The 10,726-nt window shown below is 55.8% G+C and overlaps 2 protein-coding genes across 3 annotated transcripts; both read left to right on the top strand.

The window, feature by feature from the left end:
* Positions 1 to 48: 48 nt before the first annotated feature.
* Positions 49 to 3,298, top strand: LOC102245999 (calcium-binding protein 2). The gene is made up of 6 exons (XM_014538108.1): positions 49 to 78; positions 575 to 605; positions 1,591 to 1,717; positions 2,146 to 2,255; positions 2,340 to 2,487; positions 3,059 to 3,298. Exons 3-6 carry the CDS (start codon positions 1,657 to 1,659, stop codon positions 3,082 to 3,084), a joined length of 345 nt encoding a protein of 114 aa, XP_014393594.1. The 5' UTR covers positions 49 to 78; positions 575 to 605; positions 1,591 to 1,656; the 3' UTR covers positions 3,085 to 3,298.
* Positions 3,299 to 7,204: 3,906 nt separating this feature from the next.
* On the top strand, positions 7,205 to 9,657 carry CDK2AP2 (cyclin-dependent kinase 2 associated protein 2). Of its 2 annotated transcripts, none has more exons than XM_014538107.1 (4): positions 7,205 to 8,255; positions 8,560 to 8,660; positions 8,749 to 8,817; positions 9,078 to 9,657. In XM_014538107.1, exons 1-4 carry the CDS (start codon positions 8,174 to 8,176, stop codon positions 9,207 to 9,209), a joined length of 384 nt encoding a protein of 127 aa, XP_014393593.1. In that variant the 5' UTR covers positions 7,205 to 8,173; the 3' UTR covers positions 9,210 to 9,657. The 2 variants fall into 2 exon arrangements, with proteins under 2 accessions (XP_014393593.1, XP_005864394.1); XM_005864332.2 differs by having other exon boundaries at positions 7,206 to 8,255; positions 8,749 to 8,881; positions 9,142 to 9,657.
* The last annotated feature ends 1,069 nt before the right edge of the window (positions 9,658 to 10,726 follow it).

The following is a 10,726-nucleotide window of genomic DNA, read 5'->3' as shown; positions in this document are numbered from 1 at the left end:
CAGGGCTACTCGGTGCTCAGCAGCCTGGTGGGGCCTGCCTGCATCTTCCTGCGGCCCAGCATCGCTGCCACCCAGCTTGTATGTACAGCCTCCCCCCCACGCCCGCCTGCCGCTGCCCTCGTTCCCTCGCTGTGCCTCTCCCTGAGTCGGGGGAAAGGATTGAGGGGGGAGGTCGGAGCAAAGGCACACAGATGGGGAGCGGGCAGAGAGAGACCCAGAGAAACATCAGAGACAGCCACCCAGGGGATGGGCAGGGAGGTGGCAGGGTCTCTAGGAGACAAAGGGTGACATTGAGGCCACCAAGCTTGGGATCTGCCCAAACCAGACCCACCTCTGGCCAATGGGCTCCTTTTTTGTGGCGGGGCGGGGGGCGCGGGGAGGCCCTGGGAGAGGCCTGGCGGGGTCAGAGGAGGGGAACCCGAGACCCCAGGCCCGTCAGCAGGAATGGGGAGGAACGAGGCCTGGCGGGGTCAGACACAGGCCCTGTGCAGGGGTGTGGGGAGGCTGATTGGAGAGCCCCAAAGAACAAGAAACAAGGGGTCCAGGGACTTCCTAACCCCTCTGTGCCCCTCAGGACCGGGAGCTGCGGCCGGAGGAGATTGAAGGTAAAGGGTTTGGAAAGAACTAGAGTTTCCGGAGGGGTGAACGTGGGGGTGCGCACGGAGGGGGGGGGGCGCTCAGCAGTCTCCAGGAGGAACTGGGAGCCAGAAGGAGGCTGCAGGGGCCCTGGTTGAGGAGACGGGACAGACCGAGCAGGGATGGGCCGACAGAACCCCCAGCTGCCAGCTGCCTGGGCTCACTGGCCAGGTGGGTCTTGGGTCCCTTTTGTATTTGTTCAGCGAGCAGTTCCTAGGCACCACCCGGCCGTGTGCTGAGCTCTGGGAACATGGCCAACCAGACAGACCGGCCTGTGTCCTCTGGAGACGGATGTCAGGACGTCAGCAAGTGCAGACGGCTCAGTGCTCTCAACTACGAGTGCAATGGGCTGCAGGCTCTGACTTTAGAGGGAAGACTTCCTCTAAGGAGGACCAAGAGGAGGGGAGAGTGTTCCAGATGTGAGCTCTTCCTTCCTCCCTTCCTTCCTTCCTTCTTCCTTCCTTCCTTTCTCCCTTCAGCCCTCCCTTCCTCCCTTCCTCCCTCCCTCCCTTCCTTCCTCCCTCCCTTCCTTCCTTCCTTTCTCCCTCCCTTCCTTCCTTTCTCCCTTCCTTCCTTCCTTCCTTCCTTCCTTCCTTCCTTCCTTCCTTCCTCCCTTCCTTCCTTCCTTCTTCCTTCCTTCCTTTCTCCCTTCAGCCCTCCCTTCCTCCCTTCCTCCCTCCCTCCCCTCCTTCCTTCCTTCCTTTCTTCCTTTTCCTTCTTCATTGTCATATTCCCACTACCTAGAGCAGAGCTTGGCACATAGCAGATGCTTCTTAAGTATTTGCTGAAAGAATGAATTATAGGAATAGCATGTGCAAAGGCCCTGAGGCAGCAAAGAGACTGATGTTTAGGCGGAGGGAATGATTAGACCAAGGAGAGAAGGGTGAGTTGATCTGAACTGGGACCCAGGGGGACATTGGAGGACTGACCCTGCCCTACTTGGCAGAGCTGCAGGCCGCCTTCCAGGAGTTTGACCGAGACCGGGACGGCTACATCGGCTATGGGGACCTGGGTGCCTGCATGCGGACGATGGGCTACATGCCCACTGAGATGGAGCTCATCGAGATTTCACAGCAGATCAGTAAGTGCCTCAGACCGCCCCATCCCCACTTCTCCAGAGGCCAGGCCAGGGCAGCTGGGCAGCCCAGGCACAGAGATGCCTGCTGGTTGGCCCAGAGCCCAGACCTCGGCCATTCTCAAGGCAAGGACTCTGCCTCCATCCCTATGAGGTGGGCAGGGCAGGACCTCTATTCCCATTTGTTAGATGGGGACATTGAGTCTCTGAAAGGTTAAGTGACTTGCCGAAGGTCACACAGCCAGGTCATTGGAGCCAGGGCTTGAACCCAACCAAACTCTTCAGGAAATTAAGGAAAGTCATCAAAACCACAGATGGCCCCGCCTGTGGGGCCCGGAGGGAGAAGGGCAGTTACCAGGCCCAGGCCAGAAGGGGAGGGCAGGGGCGGAGGAGGGCCAAGGCCGGCCGGGATCTCTGATGAGCACGGCCCCCAGGTGGCGGGAAGGTGGACTTTGAAGACTTTGTGGAGCTGATGGGCCCCAAGCTGCTGGCCGAGACCGCAGACATGATTGGCGTCCGGGAGCTGCGGGATGCCTTCCGAGAGGTGAGGCCCCTGGGCTGGAGGCGGGCGGGGCCTGCTGTGTGCCGTGAGGGAGGGGCTGGGTGACTGAACGATTCCTCGCCGCAGTTTGACACCAATAGGGATGGCTGCATCAGCTTGGGTGAGCTCCGGGCGGCCCTCAAGGTCCTGCTGGGGGAGCGCCTCACCCAGCGGGAGGTGGACGAGATCCTTCAGGACATTGACCTCAACGGGGACGGCCTGATCGACTTTGAAGGTACCGCCTGCCACCACACACCCTGGGAGGTTTCTAACAGAGAAAGAACAACAGAGGCAGAGCGTTTGCTGTGGGCCAGGCCTGAGCGAAGCGCCCCGAATCCTCTCCCAGGAAATCATCAGGAGGACGCAGCAGGGAGGAGCTTTATCTTCCCGTGAACCGGAGAAGCCAGAAGCCAGTCAGTCAGTTCTTAGGAAAGTGTCAGTGCTCAGCGACAGGAAGTAGATGAAGCCGCGTTCTGAACCCAGGCAGCCCCATCCGGACCCAGCTCCTCCTCGACACGGAGGGAGCACAGGGGTCAGGTCATCGCAGAAGCCGCGGAAAATCAGGATGCAGCCCCAGAGTTGCTCCTGAGCTTCCTAGCAGCCAAAGCAGAGAGAAAATAATTGAGTTACAAGATGTTTTCTGTCCACCAGACAAAGCCCCTCTCCTTGGCCCAGAGACAGACCTGTTACCGATCAGATGCAGGAGACTCACTTGACCACACTCCCTTACACCTCAGGCCCGTATATGGGCCCCGCCCCTACTGGGGTCCACAGAGCAGACCCGAAACCTCCCTTTGTCCTGGCAGAGTTTGTGCGAATGATGTCTCGCTGAGCCTGCGCAGAAGCTGGACGCAGCGGAGAGGACTTGAGACCACAGCCACTGCCCGCGAGTGTGTTCCTGGAAGACCACTGCCTCCAGCTGGGACCCTCTGCCTCTTCCCCCCATCCCCCATCTGTGTGCAATGCCCTTGCCTGCCCTCACCCACCCCCACTCCCCCACCAAGCCCATCTCTGTTTCTCTGACAATAAAGTACCGTCAGACCTGGGGAGATGGCTTTCGCCTCTGACTTCCTCACCCTGGAGGACCCAGTATTTGGCCCTCAGAGGTCAAGTCCTGGGTCACAAGCCCCCTGGATTGTGAGCTCTGGGTGAGCAGGGGCCCTCAATGGATCCTGGGCCCCCAGCAAGTGTCCGGAAAGGTCCCTGAACGAGTAAACCAGCCTGCTTCTCCCAGAGCTGAGCCCCACATCCTGTGAAGGGCCCCTGCCAGACCCGGGATTGCTCTAGAGCAATGATGGCTAACCTATGACACGCAAACTCATTTTTTTGGTTGATTTTTCTTTGTTAAATGGCATTTAAATATATAAAACAAATATCAAAAATATAAGTCTTTGTTTTACTATGGTTGCAAATATCAAAAAATTTCTATATGTGACACGGCACCAGAGTTAAGTTAGGGTTTTTCAAAATGCTGACACGCCGAGCTCAAAAGGTTCGCCATCACTGCTCTAACATCTCAGTGCCAACAAGAGAGGATGCCTGAGGGTCAGGGTGGACCCAGGACAGGCCTCCAGCTATAGCAAAGGCCTGGTCTGCAGAGCTCGGCTGCGTCAGCCTCGCACCTGGTCCTCATCGTCACTGCGGCCAGCGCGATGGCCCTGGGGCCGAGCAGGTGGGTAGCCACCGTGCCCTGCCCAGCCCAGAGCCTACACACCGAGGTGCCAGGCCTGGCTGCAGCAGCTCAACATCACTCTCCTGGAAGATCCCAATTAATCCGTAATCCCCAATTAGGCGATCTCTCCTGCCAGCCAGTCTGGCAGGCCTCGGGGGGAGGACTTGCCCCAGGCCAGTGGCTTTACTGGGAGCCATGGCCCGTCCTCCTTCTGACACCCTCCACCAGTTGGCACACACGGCATTGCTTCCTGAGATGTCTGTCCTCTTCGCAGGGGTTGGAGGGTACATGCCAGGGAAGACTGGAACCCCCCTCAGGGTTAGCCTCCCACCACCCGGTGGCCCCCCAGCCTGGCAGGCTCTGTGGTTGGTGGTTTGAGGGAGTTGCTGGGATGGATTTAATTATCTGCAGTGTATATGCTGGCACCGGAAGTGTCCACAGCCCCACCGGTTCTCACACTGGCCCTCTCACCCCACAAGGCTGTGAGCCCAGAAGGTCTCCACTACTTAAGTCTACTTTAAATAGTGTGAGTATAACATGCATTCCGGGAGGCGTATAAATCTGAGGACAGCACAATGAAAGTTTACCTGTGTATGCACCCAGGTAACCATCATTCTATCAGAACTTATTTTAGAACAGGTCTCGGTTTACAGAATTATTTCGAGGACAGTCCAGTGAGTTCCCATATACCCCAAACCCAGCTTCTCCTATGTGTTAGGCCAGGTTCTCCAGAGAAACAGAACCAATAGGAGGTGTGTATGTGTATGTGTATGTGGAAGATACTTATTATAAGTAATTGGCTCAGGTTATTATGAGGGCTGAGACGTCCCCAAGCCTGCAGTCAGCACGCTGGAGGCCCAGGACAGCCTGTGGTGCGGTTCCAGCCCACGCCCGGAGGCCTGAGACCCAGGAAGGGTGCCGGCATGGGCTCCAGACTGAGGTCCGGAGAACACCGGCGACCCAGCTCCGCAGGCAGGCCGGTGAAGTTCCCTCTCGCTCCGCCTTTCTGTTCTATGTAGGTCCTCAGCTGATTGGATGAGGCTCACCACACTGGGAAGGGCAACCTGCTTGGCTTAGTCCACTGATTCAACAGGTGTTCATCTCACCCAGATACACCCTCACAGACCCCCCCGCCCCCAGAATCACGGTTGACCCCAGGTCTGGGAACCCCAGGATCCTGTCAAGTTGACACATAAAATTAACCACCACACCATTAGTCACATTGTACATTAGAAGGGCACATTTGTCACAGTTGATGAACGTATACTGATACATTACTATTGGCTGAGCCCACATTTTCTGCATATTTCATCCGTTTTTTTCCGGATGGCCCTTTTTCGGTTCCACAGCATCCAGGACCACGTTACATTAGACACCATGTCTCCTTAGGCCCCTCTTGGTTGATGCTTCCTCAGACTTTGTTTTTTACATTTTATGATCTTGACAGTGTTGAGGAGGACTGGTCAGGTATTTTATGTATTTTATATAACGTCTCCGAACTGAAATTTGTCTGTTTTCTTCATGGTTCGTCGTAGTTATGGGTTTGGGGGAGGAAGAGCACAGGGACAAGGTGCCGCTCTCATCTTTCATACCAACGGTGCGTACTACCAACATGACGTCACTATTGATGTTGACCTTGATCAGCTGGCTAGAGGCAGTGTTTATCAGATTTCTATACTATAGAATTACTCTCCTTTTTTTTCTCTCTCTTTGCATACTATACTCTTTGGAAGGAAATCACCATGCATAGCCCACATTTAAGGGCAGAGTATCGACATAAATTATTTGGAATTGGGATTCTTCTGTATGCAAGATTGGTCTCTTCTCCCCCACTTATTCATTTATTTGCTTATTCAGTCAATCATGTGTTTGCACTCATATGGACTCATAGGTATTTATTCTGTACTTTAAGTTATAATCCAATACTATTTCATGTATTCTGTTGTCCAAACGGTCCCAGTTTGGGCCATTGGAGGCTCTTTCAGCGTGCTCCTGTCTCCCTTTCACATACCCCAATCAGTGTAGGTTTGTTTTTTCTCTCTACTGATTTATTGTTTTTTCTTTGATATTTTTAATTGAATTTATTGAGATGACATTGGTCAATAAAATTATGTAGGCTTCAGGTGACAATTCTATAATACACCGTCTGTATTATGTGTTCACCACCCCAAGTTAGCTCTCCTTTGGGGTTTTGTTTTTGTTTTCAGCATTTTATTACTTTCTGCACTACAAAACGCCCTGGGATCAGGTTGTATATTTCCTGCCCTAGTCCTTGAGTCAGCCATTTCTGCAAGGAACTCCGGTTCGTTTTATTGGAGAATGGTGTCAGGAACCAAGAGCTAGACACTAGATTGCTCCTAGGCCCTCTCAGCTGATATAGTGTGAGGAGATATGTGTATACAGTAACCTGTGTATATACATACATTTATAAATGTTGCTACATGTCACCAACTGTATCTATATTAAGCTAAACACGATGCTCCCTGCCCCAGCCTCCACTCTGTCTTACCGCCCTGTGTGCCTTTCCTGTGTCTTCCTTGAGAACAGGAGCTCCTTGAGGACAGAGGCCGTGGCCATTCATTTCCATGTCAATGTCTAGCAAAGGCTTGGGAGATAGGACAGAGTCAGAAAATGTTGGATGCCCTGGCTGGTTTGGCTCAGTGGATAGAGCATCAGCCTGGGGACTGAAGGGTCCTGGGTTCGATTCCAGGTCAAGGGCACATGCCCGGGTTGTGGGCTCGATCCCCAGTAGGGGACATGCAGCAGGAAGCCAATCAATAAGTCTTTCTCCTCGTTGATGTTTCTATCTCTCTCCCTCTCCCTTTCTCTCTGAAATAAATAAAAATATTTTTAAAAAAGAAAAACAGTATCTATTGTGGTACTTAACCATTGACAAATAATTATTTTTAAAAAAAAAAACAAAGAAAACGTTTGTTGGATGAGTGAATGAATGTCCTGGGGATGAGAAAAACTATAGACTTGGAGGCATGGAGGGCACACAAAGACAGTTTTCAGGGAGAAGTAGCCTGGGAGAAAGGGTTAGTGTTTGGAGAGAGTGTAAGATCTAGGGTAGCGAGGAATGAGATTTGAGGGGAAGGTTCTGGGTGGAAAAAAATGGAAGGATTTGGAGGCACTGGAGTGGGACAGAAAAGAGAAGAAAACAATAAACACTTTATAAATAATTATTTAATCCACACGACAACCCTGTGCGATAGTGATTAGCGTCTCCACGTTGATAGACGGAGAAACTGAGGCATATGGAGGTAAGCAACTTGCCCAAGAGAAAACCGCTCGTGGGGGTGATGTGCGATTCGCACTGTCATCCTGACTCCAGTCCATCCTCTCTTTGGCTACAGGGCCTGGCATGCAGTCAGCACTGAACAAAGGTCAGCTGTTCCTACTATTGTCATTACGCGGGGGGCCTTGGAGGAGCAGGTTGAAGGCTGTTTGAGTCGCCCTTGGATCCAACACTAGCCTAGACCCGAGAACAAGGCTATTCGGAGGAATAGGTGCGCCGGTGGTGTGGGTGAGGGACCCGTTTCCATAGAAACAAACGAATGCTTTCGGAGGGCGCGTGCGCAGATCGGGAACAGGTTGTTGAACCGGCGAAAGGTGACGTAAAAGCGCACGGGGTGAGACGCAGGGCTCGGAACGTCAAAGCCCTGCGTCCTCCGGCGTCCCGGGCGGAGGAAAGGCGCGCTCCTTGGCGGCGGTAACAGCAGCCCACATGGACCGAGGCTACAGCAACCCCCGCTAAACCGAGGCCGGCGGCGCGGAGCGGACGTGCGAAGCAACGCGAGTGAGGCGCGGGGGCCGTGCCCACACCTTTGAAGACCCCTCAGGGGGAACCGCCGGCGGCTGGACTCCCGTCCCGGCTGCGAGGCCCCGCCTCTCGAGTCTTGGGACTAATCGGTTTGAGAGCGCGCGGTGCCGAGCCGCGAACTCTCCAATTACAGAGGGCGACGGGCACCGCCCAATCCGAAGCAGACAGGTGCGAGGTCCGGAAGGCAGCGACCAATCGGCAGCGGTTGCGGCCTATTGGGGCCGGTCTCGGCCAATGAGGAGGTCCGAGTGACATCTTTGCACACCAATCGGGAGTGAGAGAGCGTTTGTGCCTGTCCGCCCTTCCGGCCAGAGCTCTATTTACTAGGGGCGTGCAGCCCGCCTGCCAATCAGAGCGCAGCTGAGTGGCCAGGCAGCCAACCCCGGAGGAGCGGCCGGCGGGGTCCGCCGCACCCAAGAGTTGGGGATGTCCTACAAACCCATCGCCCCCGCCCCCAGCAGCACCCCGGGCTCCAGCACCCCTGGGCCCGGCACCCCAGTCCCTACAGGTGAGGATCCAGCTCCATCCTTGTTCGTCTGCCCGGGCGGTCGAGGTCTCGAAAAGAAGACGGCCCTGAGTGGAGCAGTTCTGGGCCTGTCACCTACACTCCCAGAGCCTCAGTTTGTTTGCCTGGGAAGTGGGCGTGGTCGCGTAAGGGTCTGGTGGGATGCAGGGGGAGGGGTTTGCCCCTGAAGTTGAGCATCCTGGAATGAGCATTCCTTTGGAAGGAATCGGGCCAGTCGGGGGCTTGGGACGCTAGGAAGAGAAGTCCCTGTCCCGCTCTGACCTCCTTAACTCGCACATTGTTGCAGCCGGAAGTGTCCCCTCGCCATCGGGCTCGGTGCCTGGAGCTGCTGCCCCTTTCAGACCACTGTTTAACGACTTTGGACCGCCCTCCATGGGCTATGTGCAGGTGAGTGGGGCCGAGAGCTTGCCTATGGTTGGGGACTGGCAATCTGCCCCAGGGCCTGAGCTCACTACCCTGTTCTCTTTTGACATAGGCAATGAAGCCACCCGGCGCCCAGGGCTCCCAGAGCACCTACACGGACTTGTTGTCGGTCATAGAGGAGATGGGCAAAGAGATCCGGCCCACCTATGCCGGCAGCAAGAGCGCCATGGAGCGCCTGAAGAGAGGTGAGTGAGGCCAGGCCCCCACCCCCAGGAAGGACGGACCCCTGGAGGCCACCTGAGCCCAGCCTAGACTAGGGGCAGGGTTACTATCCATAGGTGTATTGAACTGAATTGAAAATTAGTTGGTTTCCAGGGAGGGACCAGGGAATTTGTATTTCAACAGGATACATTTGAGGATTAGCCGTCGGTCATAGAGGAGATGGGCAAAGAGATCCGGCCCACCTATGCCGGCAGCAAGAGCGCCATGGAGCGCCTGAAGAGAGGCATCATCCATGCCCGGGCCCTAGTCAGAGAGTGCCTGGCAGAGGCAGAGCAGAACGCCCGCACGTAACAGGAAGCACCTCCGCCTCGAGTCTGGACCTTTCCTGGCCACTGCAGGGCACCTGCTTCTCCCTGGCCTTCACCCCGAGTTGCACTTCCTGTCCTGTGTCCCTTGGTGGGTACTCTCCAGGAACCGGGGGTGGCTCTCACTCGTTGGCAGCACTAACTTGGAACCCCTGGAATACTTAGCAGCGAGGTCACTGTGAGTCCCACTCATGAGCTGCCGTCAGTGTTGATGCAACTGGAGTTTTCTTCTTCCTGTAGCCCCCACGACTCAGCACTCACCCAGGACTTCTCACCACTTTGTCCCAGACCCCTTCTCCCCCAGCAGGCCTTCAGAAGGCCTGTCGCCTCCCTGCCTTGTCTCCTGGGCCATAGCCTCTCTTTTCTCAGTGTGTCTTTTGCTAAACATGCCCTTTTTTTGTATAAATAAAAGATAATTTGGAGTTGTTCTCTCAGCTCTTAGCCTTTCTGAGTCTGGTACTTCTGCTAAGCCTGGTGGCTGGGGAGAAAGTGGGAAAGAGAAGACTCAGAGTGGTGCAGTGGGTGGGAGAGAGGCCAACGCAGCCTGGCCCTGCCTTGCCCCGTGCTGTCCATTAACCTTGGGAGGGACCCGGCTCCTGTCTGCCTGCCCTCCGCCTTCCCAGCTTTAAGTAGTGGAAAGAGTTGAGCTCCGGTAGCTGAGAGCCTGGCCTTGCTTCGCATGGCGCCACCAGGGGGCAGTGCAGGGCCTCGGCCTCCCCCACAGCTGGAGGGCAGTGTCACCAGCCTGGGCCTAGAGGGTTCTACCTCTGGATTAGCAGTGATGCCTGGCAAGGTGGAAATGCCAGTTCACTTACGCCACGCCTTCCTGCCTTCATGCCCTAACAGCTTAAGCTGAATCAGCCCTCAGAGGCTCTGAATGCACCCCATCTCTGACTCCTCGGAGAGGGGAGAGAGCACTGCTTCCCTCCCCGGAGCACCTGCGAAGCAGAGCCACGGCAGAGGACTGGCTTCCGGCATGGGTGCTGCCATCCACTGTCCCAGGGCCTTTAGGGGACTGGGTGTGGTCCACAAGCCCAACCCACCGGTGTCTCAGCCTTTGCCCACAGTCTGGTGGCTGGTTGGCCAGACTTGTGGACCCGGAAGGTATAGATGGGGCCACTTTGAGGGGCTAGTCCTCCGAGTGACTAAAGGCCTCTGCCTGGGTGTGTGGCCGAATGACCCCAGAGACCCGGAGCGCTGGGATCCCACCCCCTAAGTAGAGGCAAGCCAGAGAGCAGACTCTGGGGAGGGGGGTGCATTTCCCCCGGGTCTCAGGTGTGAGGGCGGGGAGAACGCGGAGAGATAGGACCCTGCCGCAATTCCCGAGCGCACGGGAGGCCGGGCCAGGGTGGGAGTAGAAAGCAAGAGTGTTTGGGGGATTCCAAAAGGCACATAAGGCGTGAAAAGCACCAGCATTTGGAGAACTGCTTCCCTCACTGCCGTGGGGAAGGAAGGAAGGGGCCGCCTCCTCCGCCGCAGGCGGGGCTGCCGGGACCCCTCAGG

The sequence above is a fragment of the Myotis brandtii genome, unplaced genomic scaffold, assembly GCF_000412655.1.
Source record: "Myotis brandtii unplaced genomic scaffold, ASM41265v1 scaffold187, whole genome shotgun sequence".
NCBI lineage: Eukaryota > Metazoa > Chordata > Mammalia > Chiroptera > Vespertilionidae > Myotis > Myotis brandtii.
Note: the sequence above shows the minus strand (reverse complement) of the source record. Positions and strands in the feature narration are given on the sequence as shown.